This window comes from Nycticebus coucang, chromosome 22 (genome assembly GCF_027406575.1).
Source record: "Nycticebus coucang isolate mNycCou1 chromosome 22, mNycCou1.pri, whole genome shotgun sequence".
NCBI classification, from domain to species: domain Eukaryota; kingdom Metazoa; phylum Chordata; class Mammalia; order Primates; family Lorisidae; genus Nycticebus; species Nycticebus coucang.
The window spans coordinates 40,402,908-40,418,952 of record NC_069801.1 but is presented as its reverse complement, the minus strand read 5'-3'; the positions used below and the strand labels follow the sequence as shown (position 1 = coordinate 40,418,952).

At 44.4% G+C, this 16,045-nt stretch overlaps 1 protein-coding gene across 10 annotated transcripts in view; it reads left to right on the top strand.

Moving 5' to 3' along the window:
• The window catches only part of ERI3 (ERI1 exoribonuclease family member 3), a 139,467-nt gene that overhangs the window by 64,521 nt on the left and 58,901 nt on the right, over window positions 1-16,045 (top strand). For all 10 annotated transcript variants that reach the window (XM_053577433.1, XM_053577431.1, XM_053577428.1 and 7 more), the window contains exon 7: window positions 2,507-2,579. In XM_053577433.1, the coding sequence (XP_053433408.1) occupies window positions 2,507-2,579 (73 nt within the window). The remainder of the gene's footprint in view (window positions 1-2,506; window positions 2,580-16,045) is intronic.

Below are 16,045 nucleotides of genomic sequence, written 5' to 3'. Positions count from 1 at the left end.
GTCTGCTTGTATCTTTTTTTTTTGTTGTTGTTGCAGTTTGGCCGGGGCTGGGTTTGAACCCGCCACCCTCGGCATATGGGGCCGGCGCCCTACTCACTGAGCCACAGGCGCCGCCCTGTCTGCTTGTATCTTAGAGTCAGAGAGCTAAGACCACCCACAGGACCACTCAACAACCTGAAGGCCCATGAATGAGTCTGCAATCTGCACATGTACCTACAAGGATAGGGACCCTGACTGAGAATTATAGTCCCCATGTGCCCCCAGGGAGACTTGGGTACAGAAGGCTGCTCAGGATTGCTACTGAGCCATATCTAAGGCTGAGTATCCATTCTGACAATCTGTTTGGTCTGCCCTCAAGGTGGCCCCTCTGATATAGGTCTCTCAGAGGAGGAAGTAGAATCCTGCGACCTACACCCTTCCTAACTGGGTAGAAATGTATACAGTTGTTGTCTACCCTTGAAATCCTGCTGAAGAGGGAGCCCCCCCAAGGCAGGCTAGAGCCAATTCGACTTCTGGCCTGGGTCAACTAAAATAATTAGGGAATGCTGGGGTTGGCTGAAGTAAGAGAGGGGCTCCCTACCTTTTGCTGGCCAGTCTCCTAGACCTGTTCCTTGGCATATCATGCTGCTTTGGGTGGCCTCCTTCACTTAGAGAGCTAAATGTTATTTTTCTAAAATTATTCGGCTCAGCAAGCATTTTCACAAATATCAAGGATAAAAAATTAAAATATATTAAAAGAAATAAAATTATTGTCAGAGTAAAGTTCTACTTCTTAGGCAAACTGCATTTCCTAACTCCTCTTTCTTCCAGTGGTGTACTGAGGGCGAGGCCGTGGGAGCAGTCCCCTCAGTTTGGGCAGAAAGGATATACACTACATGTAGAGAATTATATTTTATTATTATTTTTTAATTTTTATTTTTTGAGACAGTCTCACTCTGTGCCCTGGGTAGAGTGCCATGGTATCCTAGCTCACAACCACCTCAAACTCTAGGGCTTAAGAGATACCCTTGCCTCACCTTCCCAAGTAGCTGGGACTACAGGTGCCTGCCACATGCCTGGCTAGTTTTCTGTTTTTGGTGGAGATGGGGGTCTCTCTCTTGCTTAGGCTGGGCTTGAACTCTTGAGCTCAGGTGATTTACCTGCCCTGGGCTCCCAGAGTACTAGGATTACAGGCATGAGCTACCACACCCCCCATGTAGAGAATTTTAAAGCAATAATAAAATTGACTCAAATACTGGTTTGCTCTAGGCCTCAGATACGCTCAATATTACTGCCTCCTTTGTGTCTATCTCAGCAAATGGTCTGAAGCTAGCCGTGTCATACATCTTTAAATTGTGCTCCACTGCATTCTTTCAATGGGCCCCACCTCCCATTTGCTGTCCAGGGTTTCCCTTACATCTCATGTCTGTTCCTTGATCGCTCTCTCTACCACTACTGTCTCTCCTCCCCTGCTACTCTGCTTTTTGAGTCTATATTTTTTTTTGCTGCCCCAGACCAATCTTGATGAATCACAACTCTTCAGAGGCTCTTCATTGCCTATGGCCAAGCTCTTCCATAGAGCACTGTGATCTTTCCTAACTGGTATTTCTTAAACTGTCTTCCGCCATCCTTCCGTGTGCCCCCATGCTCCAACTTAAGGATGTATTTGTCTTTTTCTGTCATTATCCATTCCTCTGAACAAACTGAACCCTTTTTGGGCAGAGGTTCAGTCTTACTTTTTGAGTCATAAGTTCCTGACCCCCATTAAGCATCAGTGCAGGTTTGGTTGAATAGATTTGTGTGGGTAAAATGGCATCATTAGCTAGAAGTGGAGATAGTTAGTAAATTCTAACTTAAAGAAAAAAGCAAAAACAGACCCTTGGTTTAAATTCTGACCTCTTCTTATCCTTCTGCATGGCCTCTTCTCTACCTAAAAAAGCCTATAGACAAAGGCTTTAATGTGAGCTGAAGCCCATACCCCTCTGTCTCTAAATCATTCGCTCTTTCTCTCTTCCTGTCTTGTCTCTTTGCCTCTCTGCTATAACAAAACCGCAACAACAAATCGGCACCTGGAAAGAACATAGGTGTTGGAGTCAGACATACCTGGGATTAGGTCTTGGCACTGTCATATTTTGGCTGTGGGACCTTAAATAACCTCTCTGAGTCTCATTTTCTCATTCATAAAATGTAGACTATAGTATCTACCTCACAGCATTGCTTTGAAGATTTAAATGTGAAAAGGTAAGTAAGATTCTTAGCATATTATAAGCTATTAGAAAATAGTAGCTGCTGATATTATTTTGAATAGAGTCTCTGGGTTCTTATATTTGAATCTGAGCTGAATCTGGAGCCCAGTGACCATGGTGTTAGAGGAGGGATCCCTTTTTTGGGTGGGGTGGGACCCATGGCTAATGGGTTGTCCTTTTGGCATCTATTTGTCCTGTAGACTCTATTAGACTTCATAGGTTAAGACTCTGTACCTGGGAAATAGATGTGCCCAACTTGTTCTCTCTTCCCTTTTTTGTAGGCTCCCAGGCCAGTGCCAGTACTTGGGCTTGCCAATCGCGGATTACTTCAAGCAGTGGATTAATCTGAAAAAGGTACTGTGTCTGAGATCCACCTAGGTGCATCCTCTGATTCTCTTGGTCCTCTGAGCTTCCCTCTTTTGCTTTCTCATCTTTATTCCTTTTCTTCTTCTTTTTTGTTCTCTCGGTTCTGAACATCCCTCCTTCCTCTTCCCTAGCTAACATGCACTGAAACATTGTGGTTATTTCTGAGAGTGGGGAGCTGCTTGGGGACCAGGCTACTGGGTGGAGTAGGACATTGTCCTGGTTGGTGTCACCCAGACATACAGAGAAGTCTCAGGTAAATCTTATTCAGAGCTGAATCTCCTGGCTGAGCTGTGTTGTCTCTCAAAAAGAGATGTGGTCTAGCTGAGCCTCTGGAGAAATATTCTCTTTTGATATCATAATGAATATGGCCTCTGAACCTCCTGATTGGCTATATCTCCCTCTTGTTCATTCAAGTTCAAAGTTGAGATTCAAGCTGGCTTTGGTCCTGCTGAGCTCCAGCAGAGCCTTGCTCATGTGAGGCAGAGCCATGGAAACTAGAACCTAATTCCCACTGGGCATGAGGGAGGAGGCTGGCACTCAAGTGGCACCAAGACCCTGGAGAGTTGTGCTGAGACTGGGGGTGGCAAGGACCCTATGTAGCTATGATGGTGAGTCCTGGCAGAGAAGGAATCACCCAGAAAACTATACTTTCCTAGTGTGTGCTGTACTTTCTAGATTAGCAGAGGAAAGGATATGTAGGACTAAGCCCCCTGTCCCCCACCCTGGTTCCTACTCTGGGGGGATCTTTGCTCTAGGAGACCCCGTCCACTAGGGAGACTCGCTCCCATAAGTCATTTTGATCTAGGGACAACAGCCCTGGAGCAGCCTCAGGAGCCCCGTGCTACCAGTCAGCTTAGTGATTCCAGAAAGCTAAGAGAAGGTAGTAGCTCTCAGGGGCTCAGAAAAGACAGACGTCATTGAGGGGCCAGACTAGGTATTATGGGGATTAGAGTCTTGAACTGGGCATTCAAGGAAGGTGGGCTATGGACATGAGGAGGAGAGATTGCTTTCTCAGCAGGGAAAGCAGCATGCCTTTGGTGTGTTTGTGGCCTGGAGCTAAGCAAACACATGTAGGAGCAGTGGAAGAGAAAGTTTTATTAAGTATTTATGCTACACTGAGAATGACCTTGGACTTAGTTCCATGTTTTATGGCAGCATTTGTAAACTACTTTGCACTCTGGCTTGTCTGCACTTTGACCCTTACCCACTTCTACTGATCTCCCATACAACTGAGCAATTGCTGCTACTTCTCTTTAGCTGAGGAGGCTGGGCTCTGCCCTAGCATTGGGCCTTGGCTGGTGGCCTTCCTTCTATCTGACATGTCTCCTAGTCATCTTCATGAGGGATATGCCCTCTCCTCAAAGATTTGGCAAGGGTATCACATCTACTGAGAAGTTCAGTCTCTTGTTTTGAAGCACCTTGGCACTTGGGATATCAGTTATCTCAGTTGATACCAAGTCCATGTGTGTTTCCTTCCAGACATGTTCATCACAAACACAGAGACTAAATCTATTTCTTCTCTGTGTCCCTGGTGGCTAGACCAGGGCTAGATATAGAGTATATGCTAGTGATGGAGTATGCGCTAGTGAATAATTGCCCATAACTCATCTCTGAGAACTGGCTTCATAGAGGCCCTCACAGGCGAGGCTTGGTGGGGCTAGGCCAGTGGGTGTGGCTTGGCAGTAGCTCCTGGAAGACAGAGCGCCAGCTGTCAGAGCACATCTGAGGCAGCTTGCTGGCCTCAGCAAATGCAACGTGAAGGCCCGGCCAGGCAAGGCAGGCACTGACCATGAACAATTACTTTGTGAAGTTCACTAGACTTTTTGGTATATGGATAGCTCCCCGCCTCTAGGTTCCTTGGCAGAAAGGCAGGAAAGCAGCTGATCCGTGTGGTAATGTTGCTACTCAGGGCCATGTTGGGGCTGCTGGGCTTAGAGGGGTGGAGGCAGTCTATCCTGAGTCTATTCAGCTTTGTTCTCTGCCAGACTATGCTGCCATAAAACATGGGTATGAGGGGAAACTGAGGACTCTGTTCCTAGTCGGCCTGTGACTTCCTCTCATGAAGTAAACTGTCATATTCCAGGCATGGTTAAGTGCGCAAACAGAAATGATGGCTTATCTCTGGACTAGCCTGTTTCTTACCAGCAGCTTTTTTTTTTTTTTTTTTTTTTAAAAGAGACAGAGTCTCACTTTGTCACCTTGGTAGAGAGCTGTGGCGTCATAGCTCACAGCAACCTCCAGCTCTTGGATTTAGGCGATTCTCTTGCCTCAGCCTCCCAAGTAGCTGGGACTACAGGCACCTGCCACAACGCCCAGCTACTTTTTAGTTGCAGTTTGGCCGGGGCCAGGTTCGAATCCACCACCCTTGGTGTATGGGGCCGGCGCCCTACTCACCGAGCCACAGGCACCGCCCATTACCAGCAACTTTTAAGACACAGAGGCTGCAGAGTTCTAGAAGCCCAGGGGCATGGTAATATTCCTGACCTTTATACTGTGTGACCTAGTGCAGGTGCACTATGATTCCTGCTCCCTTAAGAAGAATGATGATAAAAGGAAAACCAAAGAGGTTATTGCCAAGATTGTAGGAGTATTATGTAAAAGCCTTATTCCATGTCTTACCTAGGCTCTGGCTATCTATAAGGTCCTGTCTGTTCCTTAATCTTACTTTATCTTTCCTCTTTGCCTTTTTTCTCCCTTCCTCCTCAACTCCCCTAGCAGGGCTTTGCCCCAGAAAAAGTTGGGGAGGGTTCTGGTCTGATTGAACAGTGAGTGAACAACTGGGACTGAATTCCCTGTCCTTATTTTGTAAGGCCTCTAATCTGAGCAGAGGCAAAATGTTGTCTTTCAGCTTCCCTGTCCTCGCCACAAATGGTGTGGGTTGCTTCGGGAAATAATAACTTTTGTATAGCCATGTTTCCACATCTCCTGTCTTCACCCACTTCCCCTGTAGCAGAGTGGAGCAAGCCAGTGTTTGCTGACATTTGGGATGTCATTGAATGATCTTATATTCTTATTGAGCTGTCAGTTTAGAGAAGACTTGGGGTCCTGCCTCCAGTTCCCTCAGGAGGTCAAAGCTGTCACTGAGGGCTCAGAAGAATATGTGCAAACATGTGTGCACATGCATAAATATATGCATGTGAACTCATGTGAATGCATATACCCCAGTGAGTAAACTCTAAAATTGTATGTCCATATCCATATTTACATATGCACATATTCACACAGACATAATTCCCTGAAGAAATATTTGGAAATATACCCAGACATGAATATATTTATAAATACATGAATATCATAAAGTGTGAAGACACATGCATATAGATAAACATATATGTCTTCATCGATAAGCAGATATTCTTGATTGTCTTCTCTGTGCCAAATACTGTGTGAGATCCTAGGGATATAATAGAAAATACGGATGTTGAACAAATAATTTCAACGGGTAACACTAAGCAATTCGTAGTCATAGATCATACAATAAGGAATTGCCTTATTAGGGTGGGGTCAGAGAATAGTTCCCTGAGGAAGTGATGTCTAAGCTGAGACCTGAAGGTTGCATAGGAATTGGCTAAGCACCGTCAACAGCATGTGGCAAGGCCCTGAGATGAGGAGGAGCCTGACAGCTTTTTGGAACTAGAATGTTAAGTTTCAGGAATTTTCAGAATTTTTGTCTCCTTCCTTCACTGCTCTAACCTTGTCAGTCTGAATAGTTCCTAGCACACAGATGTTTAACTCTTATTCGTTGAGTGAATGACTACCTAAAGCATGCTGAAGGCAACAAGAGGAGTGGTATGAGATGAAGCTCGAAGAGGAGGTGGGAGCCTGTGGACTGCAGTTTGATTTTGACCTTTATGTTTAGGGTGGGGGAAGCTCTTAAAGGGTATCAAACATAGGGCAGCGCCTGTGGCTCAAGGGAGTAGGGTGCAGGCCCCATGTGCCAGAGGTGGCAGGTTCAAACCCAGCCCCGGCCAAAAAAAAAAAAACTGCAAAAAAAAAAAAACTGCAAAAAAAAAAAAAAAACTATATAAAAATGGGTGGCGCCTGTAGCTCAAAGGAGTAGGGCGCCAGCCCCATATACCGGAGGTGGCAGGTTCAAACCTGGCCCTGGCCAAAAACTGCAAAAAAAAAAATGGTATCGAACATAGGATAGGCATCATCTGATTTGCATTTTAAAAACACTCTCTCTGGGCCGGGGGTGGTGGCTCACGCCTGCAATCCTAGCACTCTGGGAGGCTAAGGCGGGTGGATTGCTTGTGCTCACGAGTTTGAGACCAGCCTGAGCAAAAGCAAGATCCCCTCTCTACTAAAAGTAGAAAAACTGAGGGCTCAAGAGGATCTCTTGAGCCGGAGTTGGAGGTTGCTGGGAGCTATGACACCGTGGCACTCTACCCGGGTTGACAGCTTGAAACTCTGTATCCCCCCCCAAAAATAAAAAAAACACTCTCTCTGGCTGCAGCATTGAGCTATGAACAGATTTGGGAAATTAGTTACTGTTTTTTCTTTTTTTGAGACAGAGCCTCAAGCTGTCACCCCGGGTAGAGTGCCGTGGCATCACAGCAACTTCCAACTCCTGGGCTCAAGCAATTCTCCTGCCTCAGCCTCCCAAGTAGCTGGGACTACAGGTGCCGCCACAATGCCTGGCTATTTTTTGGTTGCAGCCGTCACTGTTGTTTGGCGGGCCCAGGCTGGATTTGAACCTGCCAGCTCAGGTGTATGTAGCTGGCTCCTTTGCCGCTTGAGCCACAGGCACTAAGCCTACTGTTTTTTCTTAATGGGGCTGTGTTTGACATTTTGGGGGTGAAACAAATCATTGTGTGGGTGACATTGCTGAGCTTGTAGCATCCTCAGCTTCTCTTCATTGAATGACAGTAGTGCCCCTCCTCAAGGCAATCAAAAATGTATCCCACTTCTATACATGTCCAGTGGAGAGGGTGGAAGGGGGAAAGTCCTCTCCTTGGTTGAGAACCACAGAATTAGACCATTGCTGTAGACTAGGTAAAAGATGATAGTTACTTGGTTTAAACTGATAACAATGGAAATGTAGAGAAATGGACTGATTTTTGAGTTAAACAATATAGTTAGTTCTGGTGTAAAGCAACATATGGGTTCCTAAAAATCACCATGCTACAGAAAGTTGCGTAATAAAAATTTTGTTAGGAGTACAACACTCAAAAACTTCATCAGTGACACATAAAAGAAACGTTAGGAATCTAATGAACATGGTAGGGTAGTTTTACACATGTTAAATGGCTAAGAAATACATAAGTACTATAATAAATATGGCACTTTACCTTGAAAAAAGACCCATAGATGGTGCCTGTAGCTCAGTCGCCAGGGCGCCAGCCACATACACCAAAGGTGGTGGGTTCGAACCCAGCTGGGGCCTGCTAAATAACAATGACAACTGCAACCAAAAAATAGCAGGGTGTTGTGGCGGGCAACTGTAGTCCCAGCTACTTGGGAGGCTGAGGCAAGAGAATTGCTTATGCCCAAGAGTTTGAGGTTGCTGTGAGCTGTGATGCCACAGCACTCTGTTAAGGGTGACAGAGTGAGACTCTGTCTCAAAAAAAACAAATAAAAATAAATAAGAAGTGTCGTAGCTTGTGAGTTATTGTGAAGTGGTGGAAGAAGGTAGTCTGAAATCAGATGGGTAGTTTTAACCAGATGAATGCAGTCTACAGCACGTATGATCTAGCTGGCTGGGTGACGTTTGAGGTATGTGCATGCACGTGTTTTGTATATTCTTACACAGCTCTGTTCAGCTGACTATAGTTTCCTGTGTTTATCTAGTGTTTCTCACAGACGAAATTGCAATAAGTGAATGCAAAAATTTCATTATGCTAAATTGTTCCCTAATACATCACTTGCATTGGAACAAATTTGCTCTTTCTGAGTGAGTGTTATAGCAGCACTGACAGTATAACAAAGAGGAAGTGATGATTGATTGGCCATGGGGTTGAGGATGAAGGATCATGACCCTAGAAGTTATGATTTGAGCAACTGGGTGAATTGGAATAAATTTAGTGAAATAATAGAAGAAGTTTTAGAGTTAGAAAAGAAGATGAATTCAGGTGGGGGATATTGAGTTAAAATGCTTTTGAGACATTCTTGTTAAACTATTGAGTTACTTGAGAATATAGGTCTGGAGTTCAGGGGTGAAGTCTGGATAAGAGATGCAGATTTGGGGGACTTATTGATGTTGAATGATGATTAAAGAAAGCATGGAAGTAGATGGGATTGCCAAAGAAGAGTGTACAGGGTAAGAAGAAAAGACAGCCTAGGACAGGCCGGGCACGGTGGCTCACGCCTGTAATCCTAGCACTCTGGTGGATTGCCTGAGCTCACAGGTTTGAGACCAGCCTGAGCCAGAGTGAGACCTCGTGTCAAAAAAAAAAAAAAAAAATAGCCGGGCGTTGTGGCAGGCACCTGTAGTCCCAGCTACTGGGGAGGCTTGAGCCCAGGAGTTTGAGATTGCTGTGAACTGTGATGCCACAGCACTCTATTCAAGGCGACAAAGTGAAACTCTGTCTCAAAAAAGAAAGAAAGAAAGCCTAGCACAGAACACTGAGAAATACCAACATCCCAGAGATGGAGGAGGAAGCATCAAAAACAGAGAAGGAGTGATCACTAATCATAATAATAGTTCTTATTTATTGATTGCATTTGTATGGCTAGACCTGTGTTGTCCAAAATAGGTAGTTTCCACTAGCCGCATGTGGCAATAGATCACTGGGAATGTAGTATGACTGAGGAACAAAATATGAATTTAATTTTAATTAAGTGTAAATTTGAAACTTTCTTGAAAAACAAATTTTAAGTATGTTTAGAACAACCTGGATTGGTGAGTCTACATTTTAAATTGTTAATTGTATAAAATCTAAATATAGATAGAGTATTTATTCTGAAGATTTAGCATCCCAATTGACATATGCAGTAGGTATAAATTACATGTTAGATTTCCAAGGCTTGATATGAAAAAATGTAGAGTATCATAATTTTTTATTTATTACATGTTGAAATATTTGAGTATTAAATAAAATACATTATTAAAACCATTTCTTCTGTTTCATTTTGCTTAGTAATGTGGCTACTAGAAAATTCTAAATTTCGTGTGTGGTTTGCTTTATATATGTATTGGACAACGCTGTGCTAGACACCATACGTATGTAGTTGCGTTATCTAATCCTCACCACAAGACTCTGCCATAGTTGGTATTATTTTTTGCATTTTAAGGTTGAGAAAAACCAAGGCACAGAGCAATGATGAAACTTGCTTTGATGTTTTTATGCTAGTATGTGGCAGAGCTAGAACTTAAATTTCATTTTGCCTCTTTGTGCTAAAGAGACAGAGAAAAGAGTGGTAGAAGAAAAGAGATTATGAGAATGTGGTATTGCAGAATCCAAGCAAGGAGTTTCAGAAAAAGAGGAGTGATCACTTCAGAGAGGGCCATACAGTGTAAAGACTGAAATATGAACACAAGGGCCTCTGAGACCTTGGTGAAAACTCTTGAGTGGCATGGTAGGCACAGGAGCCAAATTGGAGAGAATCAGGGAATAAATGAGAAATGAAGCTTGGCGCTTGTAGCTCAGTGGTTAGAGCTGGTGGGTTCAAACCCGGCCGGGGCCTGCCAAACAATGACAACAACAACAACAAAATAGCTGGGTGTTGTGGCGGGCACCTGTAGTCCCAGCTACTTGGGAGGCTGAGGCAAGAGAATCTCTTAAACCCAAGAGTTTGAGGTTGCTGTGATCTGTGACGCCATGGCACTCTACCGAGGGCAACATAGTAAGACTCTGTACCCCCCACCCCCCCAAAAAAAAGAAAACAGAGAAATGAGGTGATAGAGAAATGTAAACCTTTTCAGGAATATGGCTTTAAAGGAGAGAGAAAGGAAAAAAGCTAAGGGAGGGGCAGGTGTGAGGTTCAGACTGGCTGTTTTCTAAGATGGAAGATGTGGGCTTGTTTGTAGAATCTGTTAGAAAAACAAGGGTAACAGAAAGTGAGAGGGAATCAGTAAAGGAGGTCTCTGAAGTGAGAGGAGATGGGATAGAGAACCCAGGTTCTTGAAAGTGTCTCTCTTCAGGAGGAAGGTTCCCTCTTCCATTGTGATGGAGGGAAGGAGAAGAGATGGCGGCAGATGGATATAGGCAGGCTTGTAGATTTGGTTGTGGCAAGTTGAGGTGTTTCCCATCCCAAGAGGCAATTTTTGTCTATGAAACAAGTCATTTGCTGGTAACTAATAACTGAGAGCTGGGTAGGATTATAGAAAGCAGAGAGAATAGTGTAGTTTTAATAAAGAACAGATGTGTAAGCTAACTTGAGAAGAAGTACAGTAGGATTTCTAGGCAATGTAGAGAGGTTCCAGTTGAGGTTGAAGACATTAATTCATACTGGAGCTGCTCTGTTTGGTTGTATGACTTTTCAATTTCAAACAGTTCTCTCTAGTTTAACTGTTGTCCCTATCATGCCACTCGTGTTTTCACCAAAGTCACAGGGATCCTTGTTACCAAGTCCAGTGCTTAGTATTTCAGTCTTTGCCTTGTATGGTCTTCTCTGAGTTGAACATCTCTCTTCTGAAACACTTTCTTTGCTTGGTTTCTGCAGTACCACACTCTTACGGTCTTTTTTCTGTCACTCTTTTTCTCTCTTTCTCTGTCTCTTTAGCATAAAAAGTCAAGCAGAACTAAAGTTCTTGATGTGAAAACATTGAACAAGTTCATCATTTCTCTATGCTTTGGTCTTTCTTAACCTTAAAATGTAAAAAATAACTGCTGCACAGGGTTGTTGTAAGGAGCTCAGCCACCTGGTTGTGGGTGTGGACGCAGTAGATGTTTGACTCATTGAGGGGAGAGATTTTCCTCGAGATATGATGAAAAGAACAGGGCATTGAAGATATGATAAGACAGCAGTTGACAAGACCTGCTAGCCCATGGGAGGACAGGACCTGACATGGACCATGGGATTTAAGCTAGATGTTGAGAGAAGAGAAGATAGCCAGGGATCTGATGGATATGGAAAAAAGTAGTTAGGTGCCAATAAGGTGAGGAATAGGTGTGCTGGGTATGGTTGAGCATGTCAGACAGAAGGATTAGGGATTATGGTTAGAGAATAGAATGTCTGAATTAGTGATTCGGAGATGGGATAGTGCTAGGTGTTGGAGGTTCCAAGGTATAGCCGTAGGAGTGTAGCTAATATTGGGTTGAAGAGAATGTTATTATTAATAAGGAATCAAGAAACAAAAAAGTTTCTCTTTATGAGACCTCTATAAGGATGTTTGCAGATATATACATGCACACATAAAATATGTTTACCTACTCCATATGCACAGACACTTGTGTAAATACACATACAAATGCATATCTACACTATTTGTGTACATTCAGACCAAGTCTTGCAAATGTGTGCATACCCCAAAACTGTCTTAAGTGGTGTTGTGGTTTGGATGTTTGCCCCCTCCAAAATTCATGTTGAAAGTTGATTCCCAGTGTTGAAAGAAGGGTCTAAAGGGTGGTATTTGGGTTGTGGGGGGCAGATCCTTCATGAGTAGAGTAAGGCCCTTCTTCGAGGTTGAGTGAGTTCTCATTGTTAGTTCCTGAGAGAGATGGTTGTTAAAAAGAGCCTGCCACCTCTTCTCTCTCTCTTGCTTCCTCTGTTGCGGTGATCTCTGTGCAAACCAGCTCCCTTTCACTTTCCACCAAGAACGGAAGCAACCTGAGGGCCTCACCAGATGCCCAGTCTTAAACTCTTCCATACATTAGAATCCTGAGCCAAAGAAACCTTTTTTTTTTTGAGACAGAGTCTCACTATGTCACCTTTGGTAGAGTGCTGTGGCATCACAGCTCACAACAAACACAAACTCTTGGGCTTAAGCAATTCTCTTGCCTTAGCCTCCCAAGTAGCTGGGACCACAGGCACTCGCCACAATGCCTGGCTGTTTTCTTGTTGCAGGCAGGGCTTGAACCCTCCATGTTCAGTGCATGTGGCTGGCGCCGTAACCACTGTGCCACAGGCACCAAGCCCAAAGAAACCTTTTTTCTTTATAAGTTATCCAGCCTCTGGTATTCCTTATAGCAATGCAAAGCAGACTAAGACAGGTGGATCTTTGGAGAAGCAGACATCCAATCTTTGGAGGATTCTTAGTCATTCCCGGCAAAAAGGGCTCAGCCAGTTATGCCCAGCAGTTGTAGGGACAGGGGCCACCTAGTATTTAAAAGACCCACATATATTAGGGTATGAAGATTGCTACTCTTCCTCTGCCATCTCTACTCTGTGCCCTGCTATAATTTCTGAGTGATCTGGAGTGGGTGGGGTTGGGACCAGCTCTTAGAGTAAGGAGGAGGAGACTTTCTTGGGTCCTTCCAAGGAACATTCTGTATCCCCCACTCCCCTGGCAGGGGGACAGCAGGAGAAACTACTGAAAGGAAGGGTTGGTATCTATGATTGAATATGACTTTCCTGACCTTGGAGCATTCAGAGTCCCAATCAGTGCAGTAATAAATTAAGGGCTTATGGAGGAATAAATTCTCAGCCTCAATGAAGTTCTTTGCTAGGGGCCATAGGCAGGTCAGCAGGTTGGGATGATGCAGATTGGAGGCTTCAGTAAGTGGGCTGAGCTGGCTGGAAAGTGTCAGGAGTGAGAAGATCCAAAACTCTGCTAATCAGGTCACTTTTTAGGAGCTGTGGGGATAAAGCTGCTCAAGTGATGGGCAGCTGAATGGAAGCTAGGACTCAAAGGATGACTGCAGGGTGGTAGCCACAGAGCTCTTCAGAGCTAATAGCTTTTCAGAGCTAATTTGGGAAAAACAAGAGCAAATAAAAATGAAAGCCAAGACAGGTATAATTATCTACAGGCCCGGCAAGGTGTTAATTTTTTTTCAATTTTGGAGGGGGACAGTTTGCACTGAGGGCAGATACTTCTGGGTGAGTCAGTGGTCAGAATCAGGCTGGGGCTGTGGTCCCAGGTCTTTGGCATCTTCCAAAGTAGAGAACATTATCCTTGGGGTGGTGGGGCAACTGTGGGCAGGTATCCTGGTGAGAGTCAGCTCTGCAGGCCAGGTAGATCATGGCTTCTTAACCTCCTTTGAGAAGAAGTCCACGCACAGAGTCCAGGACACAGAGCCCTACATATAAATGAGGAAGAGATGGAGGCACAGGCAGGAGATAAGGAGAGAGTGGGTGGGAAAGCAGCCAGAGTGTGTGCTGCTGGGTTTGAGGCTGGAACACTGGGAGGGGCCAGTCTTGAGGGCTAGAGGCTACTAAATTAGATCCTGCGTTCTTTCCTTTTTCATCTCACCTTCTGTGACATCTGCCATGGAGGATAAGCTCTTAGGCTGTAGTCAGAGGTAGAAGGGGGAATGGTGCTATGTTGGGAGTCAAGGGCTGCTGGAGCTAGAGGGAATATCTCCTTTCTTCTTGTCTCTCTCCCCTGTGGTGTAGTGCCCAGTCTGGGCTTTTCCTTTAAATATGTCTTACAGCTGTCTGAACTCTGAAATTTCTTTCACTCCTTCCCTCGCCTTGTTAACATGTGTTGCCTTTGGGGTAATCAGGGAAAAAATATTATGTCCTTTTACAATTACCGGGTTTTGGAATATTAAAATGTCTCGCTGCATCGGCACTGTTATTTTGATTGGTATTCTAACCTTTGACTAGCCCATAAAGCGCGCCGCTCCTGAAGCCAATATTGCAGGACTGAAATTTAATTCCGAAATGATTCCAGATAATAGGGAGACAGATAATATATGCATGAAGGATATTATGTTTGGACTAACTGCAGCAGGGCCAGGGCTGGGGAGCTGAATAATAGCCCAGAGTGAGTTATAATCTGTGGGACAGAAATGCCTTACTGTCAGGGCCAGGAGAGGAACTCTTAAATCAAAGGCATGGAAAAGGGTGCGATTGTAGGGTTCTTGTTTTGACAGGAGGAACACTGGAGCCAAGAGGGTAGGTATCAAAGGCTATGCTCCATCTTTTCTCTTGAGCAAGATAACCAAGGCCCTGAAAATCTAGCTCATTACAACATCCCTATCTCCATACCTGTTGTCCTTCCATAACGTTCCAGCCATATCAAACTTCTGTCTGCTCTTCAAGTATGCATAACTGTTTGCCTCTCATTACTTACGCTGTTAGCTTTGCTTACATTGCCTGTCCCCTTTCATTGTGTTGGAAAAACTCCTGTTCATCCTTCCAAACCCTTTTGTGTGATGCCTTCTCTGACATTTCCCCACTAGAGAAGTAAAGTGATTTGCCTAAAGGCACATAGCTAGGAGGAGGTGAAGCTAGGATTTGGTGTGCTCTTTCCCCAGACTGTGTATCTTAGGCAGTGGGCAGGGAAGGAGTTGGACATTTAGGTAGAAAGACAGAAACTCACTTCTAGGACTCCTTCCTTCTGTAGCCCAGGACTTGAGTCCTCTTTGCTGGAGATTAGTTCTTAGCATTCACAAGACTCAACCTGGAAGGGATTTTGCCTCCTCCTGCTCCTGTTGACCTTTGGACGGTTATTCCACATAGAGATTCCACAACAACCATAAGGAAAGTATCTTGGGAAAGACAACTAAATTTGGTTTTGGAGCATCTGTAGGGAGGTAGACAGGCAGAGGACACAGAGTCCTTAGTGATGTCAGAAAACTTCATAGACTTCGCCTTTCAGGATTTGGTGGAACTTGTATATTGGGCATATAATGATAGAGGAAGGACATAATGATAAAAACTACAGTAAAGTTCATTAGTTTTTAAATGAATTTGTATTTTATTAATTATGATGCTATCTACAAAACTTGGACAAATAGTGTGACTGTATATGAGACTTACCCTTCATTTAGTCTTCAGGTGAAATGCGGTATATACACTAGGCCCTAGGGGTGTGGGAAGTGGCTCACAGGCTAGAAATCACTGGTGCAGGAGAAAGAGCTTGGGAGCTAGAGAAATCTGGCTCAGAAGTCAAATATCACAAGTAACTGTGTAATCTGGAAACAAGTCCCTGTCTAAACCTACTAAAGATGACTAATACCTGACACATATGACTTAGCCTCTGGAGTCCAGTAGGCCTCTTTAGAATCTTAGCTCCATACTTACTGTGGGGTTTTAGGAGAGTCACTTCTTTGAACCTCAGTATTCCCCTCTATAAAATAAGAAAAATAATACCCATCTCCTAGAGTTGACCAGGAAGAAATGATAGCCCTATGCTCCTACCCTTCCCTTGTCCCAGTACTGACCACTGAAGACAAGATGACTAGGCTACGGGGAGAAGAGAAGTCGAGGAGACATATGAGCTCCTTGTGGGCTGTAGCTGGGAAAAGGAGACTCCCCTAGCAGAGTTCCTATGAGCACCAAGGTCGTCACAGCTGACACTAAGGAAGTCAATCATCTCATGTCCTTGATGCCAGCTGCCATCAGGGGAGTGCAGAGTCACATTCCCTTTAAGGCAGTTCCTGACTCTGTCACCCACCCTAGATGCT